We start from the raw sequence: 24,717 nt of genomic DNA, 5'->3' as shown, positions 1-24,717 counted from the left end.
AATGCGGCCCTTGACCTCCTACACGGCTTTTTGCGCAGTCAAGAAGACTCGAGCCTGCGTTCTCCTGAAGCAGCCTCAGCCCAAGTCCGAACTAGACGAGTAGCTCGCATAGCCGTCGCGGCAAGATAGGCATATGCCGTGGGAGGCAGCGTGATGTCAGCGTCTGTCCTAGACCAGTGAGCCTTTCTGTCGCTAGCATCAGGGCCAGTTTGGGGTGTGCTTGATTGCAGGCAAGTTGGCCTCATGCTAACCCTTCGCCGTCTTCTGTCTGTTGGGCACGAGTCACTAGCCAGTACCGATGCTGTCCGTTTCTTTTCTGAAGCTGATATGGAGCATCAGACAAGCTCAGCGTTCCCGTCATCAACAACGGGCTTTGCGCTAGACCATCTCAAAATCAAGATGTCACCCGTCTCTGCTAGCACGGAGCCGTCCGCGTCCGTTCCCTTTCCTTCCACTTCTGTGTCTCGTAGCATACGAATAAAGACTGCGGTATCGAGATCCGGCCCGTCGATCATGCTAATGTTGCCAGCGGTATCGTTGAGGTTCTGTAGGTTTGGCGGGAAGGAGGAGAGGAAGGACGAAAGATAGTGATTATGCAGTAGTGCCTGGTGACGAGTCGCGTATGCCAGTTCTGTTTCGGAAAGACGGGCGCGGAGAGCCGGAGACGAAAGGTAGTGGAGAGCATGTTTATCGATCTATGGTAGCAGAGAAGAACAGTTAGCCACGCTCGGTGTTGAACATGCGCCGAGTTCGGTTGGAGAGCTGCATGGACTGGGTACCTTTGCAATACGAGCACGAAGGAAGCTCCTGACGAGGAACTTGAAGCGCTCAAGCTCGGTCTGAATGACAATGAGAGCGAAGTTGGTCTTGGGGTCCATGTCACCCGTCATGTCTTCGACCTTTTCGATCTGGTGCTTGATGCGATCGTTGACGCGCTCGAAGAGACTACCGGTAGGCCATCTGACGCACCGCATGTCAGCACGACACAAAATCAAGGTTTGCCTATCTGAGAAACTCCGAGAAGAAAGAGGTAGGCACGCACTCTAGAAGTTCTGGTGCGGTCCGCTCTGCCACCCAAGCACGCGTCAGGGCCTGTAAGTCGCGTGTCTCGGAGGGAATTGAGTACGAGACTGGGTCGACCTCGCGTAGGATATCGTCAATGTCCATTGTTTCTGGCTTTCATAAGTGGATGAACTGGATCGAGTGCTATAACATGGCGAGACTACGTTCAGCGACCCGGTGTTGGCGACGCGAGTTCGATGTCGAATTTGGATCGCGGGATGCTTGGGGGAGAAAGAATCGCGGGGTGCTAATTGACTTCGATGGTGGGGTCCCTGCCGGAGGTGGAGCCACAAAGCTAGGCCCAGGGTGCTCGGATAAGAGGGTACGCGTAGATGCAGTGACAGGAAGCCGGGGTCAAGGTATCTTTCTATCTAGGTAGTTGATCCCGCCATTCTCATCACCCTCTGTTCAGAGCTGCTTTCTGACCGACATGGCGATATTATAGGTTCTTGGAGACCAAGAATACTGTCAATCTTTTTTCTGAAGTTGCTTGCAAATAATGTTCCTTGGGAATCCTACGACAATTTATTTGGCCGTTGCTTTGTAGCTGCCGCGTTGCCGATTACATGAACGCCCCGACGGACAACGCTCATTTCCTAATGTTACTATGACGAGTAACATGGGAGCTTCGTGCCGAGGCTCCCAGCCGGGGGAGCTTACGGATCTGACACTCTTCGGAGTATTTCAAGACGCCAATGCCACCCCCGCAATCCCTCGATCTTACCAAGTTTGTTTCTAGACTCGTTGAGATAACACGATACACGACTGTCAATAAGAGTACGATTTCAATTTTACCGCGAAGGACACCGTCTGTAATATTTAAACAGATTTTCTAGATTTCTTCTCAATCTTTACGAGCTCTTCCCTTCTCACAATGGCAGACTCAGGCGACGGCGATGAACGGACCCCTTACTCGGCCTACGCCGTCAGCATCTATCAAAACGGCATTATGGCAGGCCAATTGCCAATCGTAACGACGGATCCCAACGGCCTGCAGGCCCAGGCCAAGAAGGCCATGGGCCCCGAGTCCTTCAACTACGTCTTCGGAGGCGCTGGCGAGCTGTCGACTATGGACGCGAACCGTCTGGCCTTTCGCCAGTGGAAGATTGTGCCTCGCTTCCTGAGACCTAGCAATCCTCGGGATTTGAGAACAGAGTTGTTTGGCGTGACTTATGGTACGTTGCGGATGCTAACCCAATTTTAAAATGAGACACTGCTCTAAGACAACAGCTCAGAGTCTCCCCTTTTGATGGCCCCCATCGGGGTCCAGAGTATCTTCCATGAGGACAAGGAGACAGGTCTAGCAGCCGCCTGCGCCGAGTTGCAAGTGCCGTACACGTTAAGCACGGCGGCGACCTCGACCATTGAGGAGGTCGCCAAGGTCTGTGGCGACCAGCACCGCTGGTTCCAGTTGTACTGGCCCATGGACGATGACATTACGGGATCGATTCTCAGACGCGCCAGGGCCAACGGGTACAAGGTTCTCGTCGTGACTCTCGACACTGTGACTTTGGCTTGGCGACCGGCCGATCTCGACCAGGCATATCTGCCCTTCATCACGGGTACAGGCAACTCGGTCGGCTTCAGCGATCCCGTCTTCCGCAAGAAGTTTTCCGAGCAGAATGACGGCGACCAGGTAGAGGACAACATCATTAGCGCCTCCCGGTACTGGATCAGCCAGGCCTTCCCCGGCGATCACCATTCATGGAAGGATCTGGCGCTCCTGAAGAAGAACTGGGACGGGCCCATCGTTCTTAAAGGCGTGCTGAGCGTCGAAGACGCCAAGCTCGCCGTCGAGCACGGCGTGTCGGGCATCATCGTCAGCAACCACGGCGGCCGACAGCTCGATGGCGGGGTCGCCTCACTGGAGGTGCTCCCGGAGATTGTGGAAGCCGTGGGCGACAAGCTCACGGTTATGTTCGATTCCGGGATCCGAACTGGGGCGGACATTGTCAAGGCGATCGCTCTGGGGGCTAAGGCCGTCTTCGTTGGCAGACCCGCCATCTATGGCCTGGGCATTGCGGGTAAAGAGGGCGCGAAGGCTGTCATTGCAGGGCTTCTTGCTGATCTGGATTTGACAATGGGACTCTCCGGCTTCAAGAGTCTCTCCGAGCTCAAGCCTTCCATCCTTCGGCAGGTTCGGTACGGTGGGGATATGAAAGCTAACCTGTAGTATTATCGGTTTTGTTCGCTTTGAAAAATGTAGGGTCTAGCAGGACGGCAAGCCGTTGTGCCGAGAATTCTGTGTTGTCGCTTTCGCAATGAAGCTGGAAGGAATACAAGCTTATTTTGTTCAGAAATAGTGTCGATCGTGGCCCCATTCCCTTGGTCTCATCACACCTTCTCCGCGGCTTTTGAAATTTGACCCAGCGTGGAGTTGTAGACTAACAAGCAATAAGCATATTGCGGGCCATATTTTCCCCCGCACCCCACCAGCGCCGGAATGCTCGCCATCCGACGTGCTTGCAGCCCGGGAACGAGGAAAGCCACCGAGCTAACGTTCGGCTCCTGTCGATGGTCTTGGCCCGAGACAGGCCAAGATTATCAGATCGCAAGTGCCAATGTCCATCGCGTCGAAACATGCCATTGGGTTCTTTGCTATTCATTCCTCACGTGGCTTGGAATCCATCTCGGTGCAATTCGGCCAACCCAGGCGTTCTCTACCTGAGCACCTAAGGTAGCGAGAGTCTTCCACTGAGCACGCTAACGTCAAATGCAGTAGGACTGGACTAACTCATGGTTCTTCTTCGCAGTCAATTACAGTCAATATTGGGCCTTACGGGATTCCACCTCACAGCCACGGCGAGGCTGCTGGTGCCCGCCTGCAAAGAGTTCACAGGCCTTGCCACACTGTTCCCCTTCCATGACGAGATCATCATCTCTTTTTGGGGAATGTTCGTGATCTTCCAAGGTGCTACCACGGGCTAGCGTGCATTCGTTCCAGTTTATCCTTTCCAATAGCTCCATGGGAAAAGGTCCATCCGAGGGAGCGGGATTTAGAGTGCAGTAAGCATATTCTTGCGGAGAGCGGGCCTGTCTCTGAGTAATCTCGTTGCGAAGAGTCTCATCACAAGGCGTCATGTTGTTGACAAGATAGGGTGATCACTTGAAGTTATCTGATATATAAGACGGCAGCGGGGCGGGCGATGTAAGAGAGAAGAAGGAAGAAGCCACTGTAGATACAGCCATCTCACCAACAGTCCTTCCTTACCAAAGATCAATCAAATCTTCTCCTGGATACATTATACATAAGCACATAGTCACCTCATACTCCTCCTACAACCTCTATCTAATACAGTTTCACCAAAATGCGGACCTCATCCATCATCCTCGCGGCCGCGTCCGCCGCCTTCGTCCTGGGCGCTCCCCTCGAGAAGAAGGCCAACTACGACCCCCTTCCCGGTGGTGATATCACCATCTTGAAGTAAGTCACAAGAGTATCAAGTTGTGGTTCCACATCTGACAAAGGTCTGATAGCTATGCTCTTACCCTCGAGTACCTCGAGCGCAAGTTCTACGAGGAGGGCTTAAAGAACTACACCGAGGCCGACTTCTGCAAGTACGCCGGTGAGGTTGGCGAGAAGTTCTACAAGAACCTCAAGACCATCTACGAGGACGAGAAGGTAAAGTTTAACCCCCAACATACTACGCGACACCGCAAAGAGTGACCCCTAAACCCCATCACCTGTTATACTGGAAATTCTGGTCAACCCTCAAACTAACAATCCTCACCAAACCACCAGACCCACGTCGACTTCCTCAAGGGTGCCCTCGGCACCTCCGCCATCCCCGAGCCGACCTTTGACTTCCCTGTCGAGGACGCCGATTCCTTCCTCGCCCTCGCCTCCGTCCTCGAGGGTGTCGGTGTGTCCGCCTACCTCGGTGCCGCCGCCGTCATCGCAGACAAGACCTACGTCCCCGTCGCCGGCTCCATTCTGACCGTCGAGGCCCGCCACTCCTCCTACATCCGCGCTGCCCTCCGCCAGAAGCCCTTCCCCACCCCCTTCGACACCCCGCTCGACTTCAACCAGGTCTACTCCCTCGCCGCCCAGTTCGTCACCGGCTTCGCGCCCGGCACGCCCGCCCTGCCCTTCAAGGCCTTCCCCAAGTTGACCGTCTCGCCCACGCCCAGCTCCCACGGCGCCTTGTTCGAGGGTGCCTACAAGGCTGCCGTTGATGCGCAGACTGTCCCCGCCGGAGCTACCGTCTACGCTGTCTTCTACTCTGGTCTTGACACCTACTACGCCGAGGTTGCCGTCAGCGGTAACGACGTAAGTGCTCAACCTTTTTGACACTATCTCTGGATGTCTGAGTCTTGTACTAACAATGTTTTCCTGCAGTACATCGTCGAGCAGCTGCCCGAGGGTCCCGCCGGCCAGGTCTACTGCGTCCTCAGCACCGCCAACGGCAACAGCACCAAGGTCTCTGACGAGAACACTGTTGCCGGTGTCGCCATCCTCGAGATCGAGGAGGCTGACTGGTAAACAAAATACCCTACTAGTACGAAAGAAAATGTCTCGTGATGAGATGGTTGCATGAAGCAGTCTAGGGCACTCTTAACAAATATTTGATATCTGATCCGGCTTTTATTACTATTTTAAAATCTTCTTTTGTATGTATTGGAAAATTAGCTCGAACTGCGGAAACCGCCTTGATAATTAATGCAATATTGTAACACAACTCAACTACCTTAAGGCACCTTGTGAAGTTTGTCATCTGATATGGACTGATAAGTTCACATTTCATGAATGACGGAGCATCTCTAATAGAAACAGTGTTTTCATCCAAACTATGGTGTTCGTGAGCCACATTTACAATGACGATCAATAGTGGAATAATCCAATGTAATTAGGGCATATGTATCAATCGGACCAAGCCACTTCCTCCAAGGTCCAAACATGAATGTGTAAACTTGAATGCCTACCTTGGACACTGTCACAAAAAGAACAAGGCACCTTCCCCCAGATGTCCCTCCTTCGCCCCAAAAGTTGAACCCAAGTCACCTGACCCCTGACCTTCCCTTCACCTGGATAGGCACCCCTATGGTATATATTGCATCCCAACCTCGCATTTCGTCACCAGCACAGTAGCGCCCGTCTAGATCGGCGAGGTCAGGTCAAGTTGTGTGCGAGGTGATCGAATAGTCGAATAGTCAAATAAACAAATACTCCAATGAAGCCAGAGTTCGAGTTGACTGAGGGGCGCGCTGTTCGATTCCGGGCAGGGGGCGTGAATTGTAAGGTCACTTATCCCCCTCCCTTCTTCCCTTTCCTTTTTGTTCCTTCTATAAATGGTTTGGTATTTATGTTTTTCCCTTTCAGTGGCGGAAGTGTTGATGGAGGCATTCGGAGTGAACTTTCACCTCGCGGTATGTTTGCAGCCTCCCATCCTCGAACAATTTCTATGGCGTTTGCTACTCGTGATAGGAAGGCTTCTTTTTGTCAGACTACAAGTACGTGTTTTTTTTTTTTAAATCACCAGCCAATTACATATGCGACCCAATCATTAAGTTGCACGTACACGGCCAACCATCTGACGAATCCTCCTCGGTAAACCTGACTTTTGCTTATACATTTGGATTCGCTTATATATGGTCTCTATCTGACCCACCAACATCACCCCATCTACTAGAAATCTCACCACCGAGCAGTCAAACCACGACTGTCTTTTCTAATTCATCCCAGAAACACCGTCCTTGAACTTCTCAAATAGCGAGAGATCAATCCCAGCAGCCATGGCCTCATATCCGGCCGGGTTCAAATGCAAGTGATCCCCCGTATCATACTCGGCCCTCAACTTCTCCGGCGCCGTAGGGTCCCGCACAATCGCGTCAAAGTCAATCACGGCATCGTACCGCCCGCTGCTCCGGATCCACTCATTCACCCTCTGCCGCGCCGCCTCCCTCGTCGGGTCAGAGTACGGCTGCCCGTCGCCCGTGAGCGGCGTGATGGTCGCCCCGAACACCGCGATGCCGAACCTGTGAAGCCGCGTAACCATCTGGTCGTACGCCGCCACGAGGCGGTCGCCCACGGCCTCCTGCGCGGCGGTGGTGTTGGTCGTGGTGCCGATGTCGTTGACGCCGATGAAGACGATGGCGTACTTGATACCAGACTGCGCGATGACGTCCCTGTCGATGCGGCCTAGACCGTTGGGACCCAGGCCGTCCGCCAGGACGCGGTTGCCGCCCGCGGCCTCGTTGACGATGGCGATGGCGCTGGTGGACGACTCGTTTTGCATGCGCGCGAGGAGGCGGTCGGGCCAGCGGTTGTTCGCGTTGGTTGTCGAGCCGCGGCCGTCACTGATGGAGTCGCCCACGATGGCGACGGCCGAGGCGCCCTTGGGCAGCCAGCCCTCGAGGGCACTAATGAGGTACCAGTGATCCGTCGTCGTCGCAGTCGCGTTGCCGGCGGCAGTGGCAGCGAGGTCTTGGTCCGCGACATGGTTTCCGCTCTTGAGGAAGGACGTGGTGCGGCTGCCCGGGTGGCCGGTGATGCTGTTGGTCGTCTGGCCGTCGGCGAGATAGATTGTAACGGAGACGATGGACTGCGCTTCGACGGCGAGGTCGATCGGATCCGAGAAGACGATAGCGCCGTTGGGCACGATAAAGCCGCCGCTGCCCGAGAAGGTGACGACTTGGAGGGAGTCGGCGTCGACGCCGCTCGTGCCGGCTGTGTTGTTCGCCGTCCGGGCGATGGTCACGGCTGTGATGGGGAGGTCTGAGCCGCCAAAGGCGTTGCTAATTTGTAGGCGGAGGGTCGAGGTCGCGAGGGAGACTTTGACTGTCTGGCGAAGCGTCGCATCGTGGAAGACTCGGCCTGTCTCGTTCTGGAGGAAGGAGTTAGCGGGACGATCCTGAGAAAAGCCATTACGCTTTGAGGAGGAGAAAGAAAACTCACAAATGGCGCCGGGGGCAAGTTGGCAGGCTCGACCAGCTGAGGCATTGTTCCCCAGACGGTGACCCATTCCCTCTCATCTCGTGTAGGATGCTGAGGGCGTGCTTGTGCCAGAGGCGAGAGGAAGAGCAAGGCCGCGAAGGCCGTCTTGAGAGAGGCGATCATCATCGCGGTGAGCTACAAAGAAACGGGTGCTGGCTACAGATCCACCGATTCTTGGGCTCGAATCGAAAAGGGGGCCATCGTGAGCCTTATAAAGGGCTCCCAAACACGGAATTCGGTGCTTCCATTAAGTCGCCTGCCCCTCAATCTAACATGGTTCTCCAATTGGGGATTTCCATTGCAACGTTCGCTATGTGGGTAACCGGTGGGCAGGGGCGAAGGGCATCCGGCAACGCGGAACCTGATAGACTCTGGATAATGGTAGGAAATGGGTTCAACCCGGTTGAAGTTCAGGCTAAATTCGAAGTGTCGTGGGGAAATTTGGGGATCAGAGTTGAAAGTGGGTGCTGCGGGAGATGAGACTGAGCAGTTCGTCCCATGCGATGTGACGCCGTCTCTCCAAGTCCCGCACTGGAGCCGGGGCCGCTGTCGTCCCCGCATGGGTACACTCCATCGGTACCGCCATGACCTGGGGAAGATCTTGGGGTCGGTGACGACCTGGGGAGGGGTGTAATGGTCTAGGTTAATGAGACTTGGTCACGGGAGATAATGCAACGATGACGAGGATGGGAGCGTAGATCAATGATTGGCATTCCAATTGTACACCCAATGTGCACCTGTGTACAAGAAGAGGGGCGAGCGGCTCAAGTACCTACACCAAGAAACGACCGTGGTTCATCCAAACATTTCCAACCTCAAATCAACCAAACACTAAACAAACATGAAGCGAGCGACAATAAACAACATCCATCGACCAAAGTTTCAATCATCAAAGAGAAGTGCCGAGCCACATTGATGGCGAAAGAAAGAAGGAATCGAAGTAAAGCCATGGTCGACCTTTGGCGATCTCTTCTATTGCTCCAGCTTCCTCGAAAACCTCGGCATGATGCGAGGTTAGGGAAGAAAAGGGTAGATAGAGATGCAAGGTAGTTGAAAAGCCGTAACGGACAAGAAGGAAAGCTAACCAGACCAACACACTAGATGTCCAAGTGGAGTGCCGCAGGGGTAGGACCGGCAGCAACATCGGCCCAGTCACCGGCGCAAGTGATGAAAGCTTCGGAAGGATGGTTGGCGATGCTGTACTCGTTCTCAAAGGTATCTGTAGCTCTGCTCACGCGCGAGTGCGAGATGTGGACCTTCATGCTGTCTTTGGACGAGTTGTCCTTGATGTCGAAGCCACCAGGGCACGGCTGACCCCAAAGCCACTGATAGGTGCTTATGTTCCCGAGGGGTAACTGTGTATCAAGGAGGTTCATGTTGTCCATGGTCAAAGCGGACCCAGGGACGATTGGGGCTGCAGCCATCGCGATAGTAGCGAGCGAGTTGAGAACAGTGTCGTCAGAGCCAGTTGTCTCCGAGGAAGTCCTGGAGGCATTAACCTCACGGTGAGAAATCATGTCGAAGCCCCCATCAACTTCAATATCCGAGGTGTATGTTGGTTCGGAGCCTGGCATATTGCGAGCGACCCGACGGTCAGCTATGGAGGAGGAAGGCTCATTGGAGACCTTGTACTGCGGACTACGATATTCTGAGTAGTTGTTCACAGGAGGATGGCGCAGAGTGGCGTTATGGGACTCGGGATGTGAGTGCTTGTAGTCTTCTTGTTGTGCCATCATGATGATATTGGGAAGGGCGAAGAGGAAGAGAGATGTCGACTTTGTATGAGCTCAGCGATCAAGCGACGTAAGCTGGTGGTAGATGGACCGAACGACACTGTTACAGAGACGATGTCAGACTTTGTCAAGCGACCAAGGGTAGAAGATAAGTGTTGCTCACCACGGGTCCGGCGAAACTGGAATCGCCCCTGACAAGGCACAGCAGAGAAGAGTGGGAAGGAAGTGGTGATGCTCGACTGGTCAGTGCCCAGAGATGAGAAAGGCCGCTTGCTGCTTTCGTTTTCAGAAGCAGCGTGCCGTCCGTTTTTCAGGATAGCAGAGGACAAGATCTCTTGTAACTGAAGTTCAAGAGCAGAATGGTGGTTATAAAGTTGGTGTACAAACTGATTTATTATACTTGGGAGGAAATGGGAGATGGGGAGGAAGGGTGGTGGGCGGAGTGAGAGAGAGCTTTATACCAGAAAGCGTCTGACTGGTGACTGGGGATGGTTAGTTGTGACCCGATGGGCTTTGGGGGGTGTGGACGTCGAGCGATGAAGGAGAAGGGTCGGCCAGTCTTTTCCCTCCTTTATTTCGCCCTTCCCTCTTTTTTTCTCTCTTCTACTCCCCTTTCGGACCCTTCAGTCACTCATCTCAGGTACATCGATCCCAGCGCCACTTAGCTGCGCCAACGGTGCACCTCGCTGCATGATGGTGCAGCGGCATGTAGGCGTGGAAGCCGGGTAGGGTGAGGAAGCGAGGTGAGTGGGAGTTTGGCGGGGATTTCTTTGGGTTGACGTTTAGAATCGGGGGCCGCTGGACTTCCAAGCAGCCAAGAAGACTGGGACGGGGGGTGGGTAGGAAGTAGGACGGAACGGGAGCAGAGGAGGAGGAAGAGGAGGATCGGAGTCGGACTGCTGCACTGCTGCACTGCAATGGGTGGTGTGGGGTAGCCTAATGTGAGGTACTTTTTCGAATTAGGTCCAAACTTCCTCTGAAGAAACAGTGTAAGGAACGGCTGGCTATACTTGGAAACCTCGGAGACTTTTTCTTTGCCTCTTTTCTTTGCAACTCAGTCCCCAGACTTTCTCGATTCGCGTGGGTTGTCACTTCCCGTCCATCAATTGGATAGGTATTGCGTATGCGCCTACTTTCCTCACCGGACACGGTAGAAAGAACGTATCTTCCCTATGCCTGTTTCCCAATTTGAAGGAAGTCGAATTTGGCCTCAGGCTTGGGGCTAGCCGCTGGCGCCATGGCGTTATTGCCGCGCATGCCAATGCCATCCCAAGCCTACCTTACGCAACACCTACCGGTACTCTCACACCTTGAGCTTGTCTCCTCCTTCCTCCAACTTACTCTTTTCATGAGCTCTTTGCTCGCCTCGTTTTTCCCATTTGGCTAGCAGCCCGAGGACAGTACCTCAACACTTCTACCAGCCCTTATTTTCGCGCTTTGACGCTCGCGTTTTCGGAGCAGATACATTTTGATGTTTGTCGTCGCGTTCTAGCTTCTTTCGAGACCGACCAATGAACTACCCCGCGTAGTTGCTGGAACTGTGTTCTTCGTGAGACATGACAGATGACATCCCTGGCCGCCGCCAACATCAAACCTCGACAAGATTTTGGCTCTCGTGGTCCAGAATCACAATGGACCATCTGAGCGATGCGAAACGGGAAATCCAACGAACCGTTACCAACCCGTCCGCCCCGTTCTCGAATCCAGCTTAGGCGCAAGCCACACGTTGTGCAAGTATACCTACGGACACGGATACTCACGTGCTACCCCAATTGTCTTCAACGTCTCTCGATTCTTTGACGGGAATCAGTGCCAAGCCCCGCCGCCAGCTCGCTGCTGGTGATTTACCCCAGAGCGATGTCGCAAGCAACCTGGCTTGCCTGGAAACAAGCATAATGTGCCTTCCCCACCTTGGACCACCAATGTTTTGCAGCGCACTGCCCACGCTGGGTCTGCTACCAGTGGTCAATTGGCTTGAACCATGTCACCGCAGTGGCCATGTGCCCTCGAGAGATCGTCAAAATGACGGTCTTGTAGCTAAGCTTTCTCACCGAAGAGGTGAGCCATACCTCCCGTACGGAAGCAAATCGGACATCACCAAGAGCATCTCGTCCTTTCCGTCACGCACAAGCCAGTCCTAGACATGGCACCATCAACTTTTCGGTGCAAGGGGCGCGCGAATAGATACGTTCCCTGTTGACAATCTCCCGCCGCTGTGTCACACACAGCCCGCCGGCCATCTGCAATATGATTGCACACGACGTTGCCCTACAGCCTGTCGTTTGGACCATTATCCAATTCAATCCTCAAATCCGTACCTACGCGCGCCTTTACCTTCCGCCGCCTTCAAGGCCAGATAGGAGTCCCCCGGTCCAATCACTCGCCCTCGAAGAGCACAAGATTACCGAGCAAGATCGCAACAGCATTGCCTAAGCTCGTTGGTGTGGCCGGCTACATTCGGCCTGGGATTCCCCAGATGCTTGTACCGGCGGCATGATTGGATGGATAATACCGAAACTCTATTAGCGAAACAATGACATCTTTTGTTCCGCGCGGAATCTGCTCCCAAGGTACTCTTGGTTGTGTGCCGGCGGCCAGCCAGCTGGCTGAGCACCTCTCACATTTCGCGACGACTTATCAGGCCATCCGAGTAGGTAACCTATCTTCGTCGGATCTTGGGCTGTAGCCTGTGACTCAAATTCGCACTTGGCTCAGACGTCTTGGCGCTCTGCCATCTGATGTCTCGCATGTCTGTCAGTCACCGTACAGGGCCCGACGTCGGGGATTGACTCCGATCAGCATCCTGCCAACATACTGGCCCTGCATTGCATCAACAGCAGTGCCAGCACACACAAGCGACAACCTTTCAGCTGTCATTGATGGATGTGCCAGTAAAGAGACAGGGCCCAACGACGTCACGACAATGGACCCGGCCTGTATCACTTGTGTCCGGGCAGCCAACCATTCTGCTAGGTTTTTCCCCCGTCTTCCAGTGTGGCCGAATTCCCCGCAGTCGGTGTTGCCGGCAGTGTGCCTACGGGGAGCAGCACCGGTGCAGGAAGAGCATGCAAGCTTACACACCGCGAACCACACAGAGAGCCAGGCTATATCAGTCTGCTATAGGCACAATAGCACCCAAGGCCCAAGGGAGTATTATTGAGTAAACAGGAGCCCCCGAAAAAAACCACGGGGCCCATCGCCCGCCGTTACAGGAAAGATCTTCGAAGTTGTCCTTCTCACATGACGGCACAGAGCCCGGGCAGCACCGAACGGCAGCTTTGAGACCCGGGGCCACAATTCTCGGGCGCGAGTCCTGGACTCTGTTCCATTCCGCGACTTGGAACGCAGAACACATGCAGGACTCCTGAGAGAGTCCTACACGTTGTAACGCTGTATTTGGCATCTGGGCGGCCACCTTGTCGGCTTATCCAGCTGCTCCCGAAGTGACGCCCCCAGAGAAGGGGCGACGTGTCTGGCCCGGCCCCTTGAATTCGATATGTTGTTGAGCAGCCCCGGATACTTCCCCGAACTCCTTGGCATGCAACGATAACCACGGCGGCATGAGGATTGAGCAACGTCAATCGTCAATCGTCAATCGTCAACCGCCAACCAGCCCCCTGCGAAGAGCCAACGCCCTGCTTGAGAAGGAGGAGGTCCACGCACTATCCGCGTTCCTGTGACCTCTGCGCGAAATATTGACATACCCTGGCTGGCTGTCTCGAGAGCCGTTGTGCCGAATCATTCAGGGAAAAAGAGCGCCAGGAACGTTAGGATCCCCAAGTCTGTTACCACAGTCCATCGCCGCCAGCCCTGCCACCAATCCTAGCGGCCCCATTCACGACCTTCGAGAAGGCTTCTAGCGTGCCGATCTCTCCTGCGCTGGACCCTTGCCGGCCGCAGACCGCCCAAGACATGCAGCAGGCTATCACTTCCTTCCTCCTTCACTGGTCATCTTGCCAGCCCGCCAGCCCCTTATTCCAATCACTCACGCTCTCGTACCTGTAATCTGCTCGCTGGCCCTATGGGATGTGGCCGTGGCATGCATGACGACTTGCACGGGGAACCTCCGCCTAGCCATCCGGACCATTGGCAAGGCTCACAAGCGTCGAAGGGGGACAACTGCGACTCTGATGAGGGATAAACGAACATGCAAACACCTGCATGGCGAGGGCCCGCGGCGAGGCGTTCACGGTCCCGCTCTTGCTCATGCTTGTTGCTTTTTCATGTAGGTTCATCAGGTGCACAGCCGTCGGTCTCCAGATTTGGCATCGTTTAGCGTATGGGTACAATAATCAAAAAAAGGCTCTCGTGAATTTGGGTCATCAGACTCGTCACTGGACGCGTCTCTTCGTCATACAAGCTATGAACACCTATCGCTCCTCCCCTCATCCCGGCTGAGCTGAACCTCCTGCATCTCCTACACCTTGCGGAGCCCACCTCCAACGTCTCACCGACAACCCAAAGAGGCAAGCTTCGAGAACATCTTCCTCCTCGATCACTACCGATACGTATTCCCCGGATGTTTATACAGTCCCGCGCAATACACGCATGGCCTCGAGAACACCGCATCGTTTGTTAAAGCCTGCATGCCCGCCCCACCTCGGCCAACCCAAAACATGCTTGTATCTGTACATAAGCCCGCCCCAACTGCAATGCGCCTTTGCGAAGAGGGTAAGCTTGCTTGCGTCTCGTCTCAACGTGGGCGTTGCATACTCCAAGATCATATCGGATTATTCAAATCGTAGCTGTAGCGCCCTTGTCATTTCCTGTGACCAGCCGCGATCCACAGCCTGCCTGCGAACGACGCTGTCAATAAGCGGCCCCGAGACTGCTAGCTCTCCGTTCCTTGCTATTATTGTCCATCGATGCCGCCGCCGCCGTTGAGCCCTTCCTCCTGAGCCCGCCCGCCTTCAACCTTCGAACGGTCTGATAGGATCTGTCTAGCTCGTTCTCGACCGCGCAACGGATACGAAGCGCGGCAACGGCGGGCCACACGCTCCGCTCCCCCCTCTCGATATCCAATAGTCCAGTGTTTCCCTAGTCGGCGTCTCGAGCAGGCGCACAAAGTCACCCGCAGTCACTTCTGGGACTAATGTCATGGATGCGCCTGGCACTTGTTCATCGACGAGGAAGCGCCGGATGCCTGCTGGAAGGAGGCGTAACGTGTCCAGCTGGCGCAGCCGGTGCCTGAGCTCTAGCCCAACCATACGAGCCAGGAATGCTGTGATTGACGTCGTGCTATTACGCGTCTCCATGAGGGATGGGCCATGCATATCGCTCTGTAAGAAGGGGATAAGATAAGGCCGAGCCTGGCTGACGATGAAGTGATTTACGTTGAACAGCTCGGCAATTCTCAAAAGGGGCGACTCGCGGTCCGAATAAGATACGTGCGTCCAGTGGTGGAAGTCGATTGTGTTTGCGGGGGCCCATGGTACAATGTTGCCATGAGCGTCTTTGCAAAGAACTGTGGTTTCCCGGTGACCATACAATGTTGCAGTGGAAGCGTTCGAAGCTACTGCGGCAGTCCAGATAAGCTTGTAGATGTTAGTACGCTGTCCGCTTTCTTTTGAAGAACAAAAATAGTACTCACCACGTTCGGTGCTGTCAGGTAGTTGAGCAGTGTTGGAACGCCGCCTTGATCGGCGGTTGCGACAGTGATATTCAACACCCTCTTGCTCCGATTATACGCTTCCTCAAAAGTCAGGTCACCCACGTTGGCTCGCACGCAGTCTTCTAGTACTTTGACGTCGAGGAAATAGCCTTCCCGAGTGAATCTCTTTAGCCTCCGCAAAAGAGTATTCCATCTCGTTGCGTAGGACTGCTCCTTTTGCGGGCCCTTTTCAGACTTGGATTTCCCAGAAAAAGCAGACAGGTCGATACCCTCTCCTTTGAGGACGTTGGGAAGCTCCTCTTCGGTGTGAATGGCTACCAATGCGGCGATGAGAGCACCCGTTGCGGTTCCAGTGATGATCCGCGGCAGGAGACCTCGAAGAAATAGTGCCTTCACGACACCAAGATGGCACACTCCGAATATGGCACCGCCTTGCAGGACGAGCGTACTTCTACCGAAAGCCTGCCGGGTATCGTGGATAAAATCCAGCTTCATCTGGTTTGTCAGTCCCACAGGTGCTCCATGAGGATCGGACCCAGGTGTCGTTGGCAAGTGGGTGATGTCCTCGACCGCTTCGGCAATCTGCGTTATGTATTCTTCTATTAGATACTTGGTGCCAGCGAAGGACCGGTTGTAGAGCGTCGGGGCAGTGATGTTGCCCAAGTTGCGAATCAGGCCGGAACGAAGGAGGTTGACCAGCTGGTTCAGGTTCCCATCTTCTCTCGCAGTGATGAGGGAGTTGAGGCGCTCGTTAATTAGGCGGTAATCGTAATACTTGGAAGTTGGGTTATTCCTCCTGTTGACGAAGCCTTTTAGCATGTGCTTGTGAGACACTAACACGATTTGGACGGGGGGTTTTCTCACCACAAGTCCAGTCCAAGCAGGTTATCTAGATGCAGGGCCGCTTCTTCCCAGTCTTCGAAGGCTTCGGCATGGCGAAGGAGTTCGAGCCATAGTTCGATGGGGGTCTTGCGTGTATACCAATCGCGGAGTTTCTGTAGATGTGCGCATTCGAGGTCAGCCGCAGCATATGCTAATCAAGCTAAGGTATTGGTTGCGAACAAGCTTGCGTCGTACGGGCAGAGAAAATGCAACGTCTGCCCTGGGGAGAACTGTAACACCGTACGTACCCGTTGCCAGAATTGCGTCACATCTACGGCCACTTGCCAGAGTGCAACGACTACTCCCATGGTTGCGCGACAGCGACTGTGGTGGTGAAGACCATGGAGGATCCCAAGCTGGCGGGGGATAGCGATACTGATGAGGATAGTGACGAGTAATATTGGGCGTTCATGGCAATTATGGCATTATGAGCGGGTGGAGTGAGGCGAGCGTCGTGTCTCTGATTAGGATGTTGCTTGCATTCCAGTTCTTAGGGAGAGGCTGGACGGGCAAGACAGGTTTGGAGGATGGTTTGTAGATCAAGCAGAAGGATGGATATACAGAGATAAAGAGAGGGAGAAGGACAGTGGGTTTGCGACGTCGAGACTGGGTGTTGCAGGTGAGCTTCCGCGGGTTCTGACGAGATTGATCGAGATCCAAGGACCGTAGTAGAAGAAGAACAGGCGCGCGTGCGGTCGAACGAACGAGCGGGCGAGCGGATGGTGGACGCTAAGATGGAGAGGGAGAGGGATGCGAGAGTAAGTAGAATCGTGTCTTCGAACGGTCTTGCGGCTGCGGGAGAGAGAGAGGAGGGACGATGAGTTGACTCGAAGCCCGTGTGTCGGTTCTATGCCAAATTGGAGAAGGAAAGATACTTGTTGACTCGACTCGAACCACCGTGCCGACGACAGACAGACAACTGCGAGGTTTCGGTGCGGATAGGTAAGGTAGGCAAGCACGCAAGGTAGGTACGTAGGTCACAGGTGTCCGTGGTTTGGCTCGGCCCACGGCAATAAAAGGGTTACGGACATTACCTTTAGTATGTCTGCGGCCTGCTGCACAGAGGACAAGGTCGTAGGCAGGGTCCGGATCTGCCGCTGAGTTCCCACGGCAGCTTCCATTTGCAATGTTTTCCCTTTGGATGCTGCCGGATGATCTGGGGCAGGCTGCAGCAGCTTTCTTCCCCTCTTCACCCCAGGATTATCCCCTCCGCAGTGAGTGGTTGCTGCATTTGCCCAGTGTAACTGTGGGATAATGTCATGGTTCATGTTGACCACGAGACCCCAAAGGTACCCCACACACTTGCGCTGCCGCTGCTTCCCGAGCTGCTGTAAAGTTGGGGGTGGGTGGGCAAGCTCCGTCAGCTCCTTGGCTGTGTGTGCCCCAATGCCCCATCCCTGGCGGAAAGCTTCGACATGTGATAATGGCTTGCAGTTTGGCAGTGCAAGGGAGCTGGGCATACTCCGCGGCCCTTCACGTCATCCGTCCGAGGTACTCATATTTCGGGTGAGCACCGAGAGATGTCTTCGTCCTCGAAAAAAGGTTTCATATCAGAGCAGGTTGCAAGTTGCAGGCTTAAGAGTCTGCTAAATCATTGAGCCACAAAAGGTAATGGATGTGCCACTTGCTCAGCTCCCAACAAAGTCAAATTGGCTACCAACGGTCCGGTCTGAGAGCCATGACAAAGATTTAGGTCAAACGCCGCACGTGTCGTGCCGCTTGTTCGCGCCAGTCTCACTACGGCCAAGACTCCGTGGAAAATTGTCACGAAGCGACTATCATGTATCCATCAGGTTCATTCGGAATACCGAGACGCATTGAAAAAGATCATTATCCGCATGGCAAGTATGAATTTGGATGTAGTAAGAGTAGTCGCCGCTCTCGGCGCACAGCTTGCCTAGGGAAAATGCCGTGGTATAGTACAAACTTTGATTTTCTCCGACCAGCCTGAATCTGCAGTCAAGCATGTTTTGTCGTCGTCGATAACCTCACTCCGAGTCGTCATCGTCGACAACGTGACGGCGCCTTCCTCTACCACTTGGCTCCATGTTGTCATCATCATCTCCATCAGCGTCCTCATCATCCGAAACCCGACGCTTCTTGGATCGTGGTGCCTCGTCGAGGAGCTCCTCATCGTCATCATCATGTTCAACCTCGCTGACCTCGTCGTCACTAGCCACAATGAAGTCGTCCTCCATATCATATTCGTCTCCTCTGCGGGCGCCAGAAGGTAGATCATCGTCAGAGTCATACTCGGGACGTCTTCTCTTTTGCTTCGGCGCGCCAGGCATGCCTCTCTTGCGCGAACCACCGCCACGTCGTCCACCCTCGAGGTCGCCAATGGAAAGGCCTCCACTGCGGCCGTATCCGCGGGTAGCATCCATGCGTGCGGTCTGAGTCTCGCGACGTCTTTGCATCTTCATGCGCTCTTTCTCCGCCTGCTCCGCTTGTCTCTTGCGCAGCTCGGGGTCCTGAATGGTGTTGATGATCATGTCCTTCTCCTGAGGCTTTTGCGATATCGACGCCATGCGCTCGGCGAGTGCGGCGAGCGCATCATCTGCCACTTCCTTTCCGGGCCGCACAATGTATTGATCGGTGACATGTCCAACGAACATGAGAAAGTTGCTGGTCAATTCCGCCGCAGCAGCATAGTAGTGTCCATCCTGAAGCTCAGAGTATGGCTCGTTGGGTCCAGGGGCCAGTGCCTTTGTAGAGACTTCAAAATGCTCGTCTCCGACCGTCATAGTCACAGAGCCGTCACTCCATCTGTGAATCATGGTGTTGCTCTGCAGCTTGTTTCCTTGTCGTCGCACGCGGATGTCGGCCTTGGGTACGTCGGCTTTGGCGTTCTCAATATCGTGTTCGGTAGGCTCGAAAGTCTCGGGATCGTAAATCGTTGGAATGATCTTCATGAACTTGGGGACGCGTAGAGATCGTAACTGGTAATTGTCAGGGCACGTCAGGTGCATCAAACTTCCAATCGACTTACTCTCTGGTCTTTCGACTTGGGAGTGCGATGACGTTGCATCTCAACGGCCTCGATGACCTTCGTCTCATAATCGGTCGGCAACGGGGCCTCGTCATCTCTACCGTAGCCATCACCTTCATCACGGTCGGATGCGTCGTCGCGTACGCTACCGGCGCGACTTCTGTCCTCCTGAAGATCGTCTGCTGGCTCGTCGCCGAAGAGATCCTCCTCCTCCTCATCCTCGGGAAGCTCGTTCAATTCTTCGGAATCCGACATGACGACTTTAGCTCTTGTGATACGCGATGCAGCGTGTCTGATATTGGAAAATTGGCGGTCAATTGAGCGTGTGTGGTTGGCAGAGAGGTAGGTGTCCTAGCTTCTTTCCTCTTGCGCGCGGAAGAAGATGCAGAGTGAGGCTTGAACGATCCCTGTCCAAATTCTGACCCACCTGGAGGTGAGGTCAAGTCGGGGTGAGGCTGATGCACCGCCACATGTGGTTGGAGTTACTTCGGAGATTCAAAACTGCCGCGCGGGGAATTTGGCACATGTCCCAGCTACAGTGGATCTTTTTCAGGGGACTCAGTGGAGGAAATTTGTAATATCTCCAACTCGTCTTGTTTCTCCTTATTATTGATGAAATTACAAAGCACAAGTTGTGCAACTGCTTGCTCAGTGCTCACCTCCCAACCTCTTGTGCGCCACACGAGGCTGCGAAATATCCCTTCCTACGCCTCTAGCGTGAGCCCAATGGCGATGGAGCGAGACCATTCGGACCCAATTACTGTGGAGATTGGGCCTGTGCACTCGCTTAATGTGACACTTCAAGTCTAGCGCTTCTTATGCCGCTACTCCTCGTGGATGCAGGAGCGAACGTAGTCTGAAGAAGCTCACCTTCAATCGCCCCTTTTCAGCTTAACCCTCTCTCCTTGCTCGATATCCGATCATTTTCGATTATCAAACGGACTGAAATCGAATCAGCAGAGCTGAAACTCGATAGTCCCAGCCTCTTAAGTCTTCCCAGGAGGTGCGCCGGTCGACCCAACTTTATAACCCCCTCCGATTCCCCCTCACCGCGGTACCTCCTCCTACCATGTCGAACCTCTTTTCAGGAATGTGAGTTGCCTTTCGTTGTCTATTCTGTTGCTTTTCCAGTTTGCGAATTGCTTCTTCTGCTCCTCCCTTACCCCCACTGTTCTCTGCATGATGGAAAGACCGAAAACCCAGCGGGCGATCAACGGTGGCTGCACAGCAGACAGCTGTGAAGTTTGGTTCCTCGGCTAGTGCCGCGGCAGCCCGTACTTTGGTACATGCAACACGGCCCGGCCACCACCCGCCGAGACATGGGGTGCATTATCACACATGAAGGCATTGCCAAAACATCCGATATAAAGAGCAAAACCAGTCCCGGGGGTTCGAGCAGCACGGTTGGGGAACTTCTGGTGGCTACTTGTCCTTTCGAAGAGGAGGGGCTATTGGATTACCTACCTCGGCTGTGTTTGACATTGCTGCCATGACCAAATGTCAGGCTTGGAATCATCCGTCACAGCAGAAACATAGGAGGCTTCAGCAGGGACTGGATGCTTAGGTTGCCTTCGGCTTCAGCATCACCCTTTGCCAATCTTTCAGCTCGGCTGCAGACTGCACCTTCAACTTTGAAAGGAAAAGAGAGACAGGTGGCAACAAGGACCCCGCCACATATGCAACCGCCAACATTGGGACAGCAAACGCAGCACGCATGCAATGAACACCAACAAGCTCAAGGGCATGAGGTCTTGTCGACAACTGGAAGACAATGGTTTTTTTACCGACTTTGCTGTCGTGCTGAAGCAAGTTACCCCACAGCCAAGTGAGCTGAGCTGAGCTGCAAGCTTATCAACGTCCATATGTCTTGTTTGAGGAAGTCTTTAAGAGATCTCGAAAAGGAAGAGAATCGATCGTTTCCTGGAGCAGGATGAAAGCCTCGCGTTTCTTCATCGCCTCTACGACAAAGAAATCACCGCAAGATACTTCTGGGTCCTTCACTCCTCTACTATCCCCGGATCGTCGTCTTTCTTGGACCGGGTCTCACGCACATGTTCAGCCTGGAGTTCATCTTGTATGATCATCTCCCTCGGCAAAGGGGCCTCAACGGCAGGACATCATTGTTGTCATTCAAGCGGGGCAATATGAGCCTACTCGCCAGGAGCCACGACACTTCTAAAAGAAAAAAAGAAAAAACCCTGAACTCCTTTCCTTCCAAACAATCTCATCAAATACAAACACTCGCCAAACAGACCTCCCACCCAAAACAATCTCTCAGAACACCAGTTGTGCCTTGTGGCCTAGTTGGCACAGGTCTCAGACAGACATCCCTTCCATTACCAGAAGAAGCCCTCGGAGGTCCCTGATGCTGTGTCTCACTCAGCTCGAAACAACATGGCTGGTGCAAACCCTTATGGCCTGGTTCCCTCGGGTACCTGGTCTGGTGGTTGCCTTCATCATCATGTTGGACATATTTCTATGTTTTACGGTGCTCATATCGGTCGTAAGATACCATCGGCTAATCAGACTCCGATGAACAGCAACGCCCGCTTCCGGGGCCAAGCCGCCAAACCGCCAGGCTCGAACAAGTCTCCAACGTCCTCAACCGCCGGTCAGCCTACGTCACCGACCGTTTCTCAGGGAAGCCAGTCATCTACCAACTTGGCTCCTAAAGTCCCGCCTCTGCCCAACTCTCCTTCGCTCGCCCACTCTATTGGCATGGACGACCAGGGTGGCTTGTCCGACGGCGACGGCCTTCTCGGCTCCTACCATCTGCCACGGCCTATGCCCATCTGGCTGAACTCCAACTATGGCAAGCATATCGTCAAGGGCAACTTCATGACTCTGAGTGCGAGACCCAAGACGGTCGAACAGGGCGAGTGGATCGCGCATCAAGGTACGTAAGCCCTTTTACTCCCATATCTCTGGTTGCTAATTTTTCGAAGTGGTTGAGCACTACCGAAACCTCTGGAACTTCGTCCGTGTTCTCCACGAGAAGGAGGAAGATGGCTCGACGATCTGCAACGGCACCACGTGCCCCAGGATGTCCGCCGGAGCGTAAGGTTCGCCGACACTTCTTCCTGTCACAATCTAATTCTTCTCAGGAACCACTCATTCACTTGGCTTAACAGCCGTCGGGAGCCTGTCGAGCTTCCTGCCGCCGAATACATGACTCTTATGCAGAGATGGATCTCAGGCAAGATTGACGACACTAACATCTTCCCGACCGACCCTTCGGGTGTCTCGTATGCGCACAACGCAAACATCACCACCACGCCCCTTTCACAGCTCACAAACCCTGGTGAGCCTGACTGGATCGGCAAGCGATCAGGTTTCCCGCAGAATTTTATCGACGTCTGTCAGACTATCTTCCGCCAGATGTTCCGCGTCTACTCTCACCTCTACTGGGCTCACTTCACCGAGCCTTTCTACCACCTCAACCTCGAGAAGTCCCTCAACAGCTGCTTCAGCCACTTCATCCTGACCGCCACGGCCCTCGACATGCTCAAGCCTCATGAGCTCGAGCCCATGCAGCCGCTGATCGACCTTTGGGCCGCCAATGGTACCTTCCCTCCCGAGTCCAAGGCTTACGAGTATGCGAACCTCCGCGCTGGCGAGCGCCTGATGCAACTTGCCGGCGTTTGATAGACTTCTTATGAAGACGAGGCCAGGCAAGGCAGCCGGGGGCATCGAAGCTGAACAGGTGATGGCCAGCTTTACTGTGCCTTGCAGCTTTTCCCGAGTTCTGGAAAGCTTGAGTCTCTTGGAACTTTTGGACTCATTTGGCAGGGGTAGCTGACGCTCTTCCCACCGGGATCATGGCTCGTCAGGACTGAAAAAGAAGCAAATGGGGCCTACAGAGCCAGACACGACAATAATAAAGACGCTTTTTTCACACACGCACGCACGCATTGCATTTGCAGCAGTCCCGGGGAGAAAAGAGAAAGAAACGGGCTGTTTGTTGGAGTTTTCGGATTTGCTATGAGGCCAGGCAAGGTCTTGAGACACCCCGTAAGAGAGGCGACCAAATCGTCTCACATGGGAACGGCCATGGGGAGGGGAGAGGAATTATTGGTAGACGACGATTCCATAAACAAATCACAGTTGACTTGACAGAACAATTCTTGCCTGCTTTGCTCAATTGAGCTTGACTTGTACTACTTGGGTGGCTAGTTTCCTGATCTCAGATTCAACGTTCCCTAGGTTTGACCTTCCGTGAAACATCTAGACATATTCAAAGATCCCGGGATGACTGCAAGTCGCCCCTCCACATCACAGTATCTACTCCTTATAGCCTCGTCGGAGTGGTGAATATGTCACCTGCGGTGTATGGAAATCTCATGTCCCAAAGAAAATCTAAGAATGAATGCTAACTGTAAGTATACAGCCCCAGTGAGAGTCGTCCCATGTATCATTGAAACCTACTTCACGCCCAACGAAGAGGCTCCTGGCTCGTCCGTCGGCCTCTGCATAGACCCAAAGGTTATACATAAGAAATGTCATAACAAGAGTATGCCTGCTCTTCACGAGGCGTCTCCTACATATTTACCAAAACAGAAGATTTCCTTTCCACCCCCAGATAGCCGGAAGATTGGTACATCTAGACCACTTTCAAGCCCCCTCCCCCCCACATTAGGACTTTAAAAGGCGGCTTACTTTGGCACTACCGACAGGATCTTCCACGGCTTCCTCTTCTTCTCATCTCTGGGATGGCCCTTCAAGAAGAAGACCGGGGGCAAAAGTTACTGAGATGGGTTTTGATGTCGATTGAGCGGTATACTTTCATTTGGAGGCGTAGGCTTTCGATATTGAACCTGTAGCAAAGTTGATTTCTTCAGTCTAAATTATTCGGAAGACTGGATGATCCCTGTACAACTACTAATCGGCCTACCGTAGGACACTTTCGAACATAGAAAGCAGAAGCAGCTCAATGACGATGTTGAAGAAGCCTAGTGCGGGGGTATCTGTCATTTACTTTTTTTTTCCTATCATGCTCGAGAGTCAAAGCTGAGAAGTCACTAGCTCACATGTCCATCTGCCTTAATCCGATATCTTCTTCACAAGGACTGAAACTTACTGATAGGTCCTACTTTTTGCATAGTAGTCAAGTCTTTTCGTGGAGCTTTATCTCGTGAGACGGTCAGACGACTGTCTGTTACCTTCGGGCAAACAAAATACCTGTGCGAAAGGGACGGACATTACGGAACCTTAATGTCAACATGAGACGAGGGAACCGCTTTCACGACAGTCACCCGCCCGGATAATCTCACTATTAAGCAAGCCTCTTCTCCTCAAACATCAGGATAATTCGGGACGGAGAAGCGTTTGGGGGAGAATCCTCTTTTCCCCGTAAGGATACACATCCTACAAATAATGTGTTGAAAGTAGATGCCAGATGTCAAAGCTGTCTCCAAAGTGTAAACCAACCGTACAGATCCTTGATGAACCTGAACCCGGTCTTCCATCTGTATACCTCATTTGAAGAGTTTGGACTTCGACACTGCTT

General features: G+C 53.6%; 8 protein-coding genes across 8 annotated transcripts; 3 read left to right on the top strand and 5 right to left on the bottom strand.

Moving 5' to 3' along the window:
• Positions 1-335: 335 nt before the first annotated feature.
• On the bottom strand, positions 336-1,167 carry SLD5 (GINS complex subunit; the record flags this gene model as incomplete). Its single annotated transcript, XM_053187801.1, has 3 exons — positions 336-695; positions 780-960; positions 1,043-1,167. 3 exons carry the CDS (start codon positions 1,165-1,167, stop codon positions 336-338), a joined length of 666 nt encoding a protein of 221 aa, XP_053055305.1.
• Positions 1,168-1,936: 769 nt separating this feature from the next.
• On the top strand, positions 1,937-3,235 carry N0V96_002162 (uncharacterized protein; the record flags this gene model as incomplete). Its single annotated transcript, XM_053187802.1, has 2 exons — positions 1,937-2,237; positions 2,298-3,235. 2 exons carry the CDS (start codon positions 1,937-1,939, stop codon positions 3,233-3,235), a joined length of 1,239 nt encoding a protein of 412 aa, XP_053055306.1.
• A 1,135-nt stretch (positions 3,236-4,370) lies between these two features.
• On the top strand, positions 4,371-5,545 carry N0V96_002161 (uncharacterized protein; the record flags this gene model as incomplete). The annotated part of the gene is made up of 4 exons (XM_053187803.1): positions 4,371-4,486; positions 4,540-4,684; positions 4,805-5,332; positions 5,402-5,545. The coding sequence occupies 4 exons, from the start codon at positions 4,371-4,373 to the stop codon at positions 5,543-5,545; spliced, it is 933 nt and encodes a 310-aa protein (XP_053055307.1).
• Positions 5,546-6,731: 1,186 nt separating this feature from the next.
• N0V96_002160 (uncharacterized protein) lies at positions 6,732-8,119 on the bottom strand (the record flags this gene model as incomplete). Its single annotated transcript, XM_053187804.1, has 2 exons — positions 6,732-7,886; positions 7,958-8,119. 2 exons carry the CDS (start codon positions 8,117-8,119, stop codon positions 6,732-6,734), a joined length of 1,317 nt encoding a protein of 438 aa, XP_053055308.1.
• A 974-nt stretch (positions 8,120-9,093) lies between these two features.
• N0V96_002159 (uncharacterized protein) lies at positions 9,094-9,732 on the bottom strand (the record flags this gene model as incomplete). The annotated part of the gene is made up of 1 exon (XM_053187805.2): positions 9,094-9,732. The coding sequence occupies one exon, from the start codon at positions 9,730-9,732 to the stop codon at positions 9,094-9,096; it is 639 nt and encodes a 212-aa protein (XP_053055309.2).
• A 4,937-nt stretch (positions 9,733-14,669) lies between these two features.
• Positions 14,670-16,530, bottom strand: TGL3 (triacylglycerol lipase; the record flags this gene model as incomplete). Its single annotated transcript, XM_053187806.2, has 4 exons — positions 14,670-15,263; positions 15,320-16,136; positions 16,205-16,335; positions 16,471-16,530. 4 exons carry the CDS (start codon positions 16,528-16,530, stop codon positions 14,670-14,672), a joined length of 1,602 nt encoding a protein of 533 aa, XP_053055310.2.
• A 1,680-nt stretch (positions 16,531-18,210) lies between these two features.
• Positions 18,211-19,466, bottom strand: N0V96_002157 (uncharacterized protein; the record flags this gene model as incomplete). The annotated part of the gene is made up of 2 exons (XM_053187807.1): positions 18,211-19,161; positions 19,212-19,466. 2 exons carry the CDS (start codon positions 19,464-19,466, stop codon positions 18,211-18,213), a joined length of 1,206 nt encoding a protein of 401 aa, XP_053055311.1.
• An 814-nt stretch (positions 19,467-20,280) lies between these two features.
• Positions 20,281-22,856, top strand: N0V96_002156 (uncharacterized protein; the record flags this gene model as incomplete). Its single annotated transcript, XM_065756449.1, has 4 exons — positions 20,281-20,303; positions 21,752-22,107; positions 22,157-22,268; positions 22,316-22,856. 4 exons carry the CDS (start codon positions 20,281-20,283, stop codon positions 22,854-22,856), a joined length of 1,032 nt encoding a protein of 343 aa, XP_065614818.1.
• Positions 22,857-24,717: the final 1,861 nt, after the last annotated feature.

This window comes from Colletotrichum fioriniae (assembly GCF_027942845.1).
Source record: "Colletotrichum fioriniae strain IMI 355084 chromosome Unknown scaffold_2, whole genome shotgun sequence".
NCBI classification, from domain to species: Eukaryota; Fungi; Ascomycota; class Sordariomycetes; order Glomerellales; family Glomerellaceae; genus Colletotrichum; species Colletotrichum fioriniae.
The sequence above is the reverse complement of the archived record's forward strand: the minus strand, read 5'-3'. Positions and strand labels throughout refer to the sequence as shown.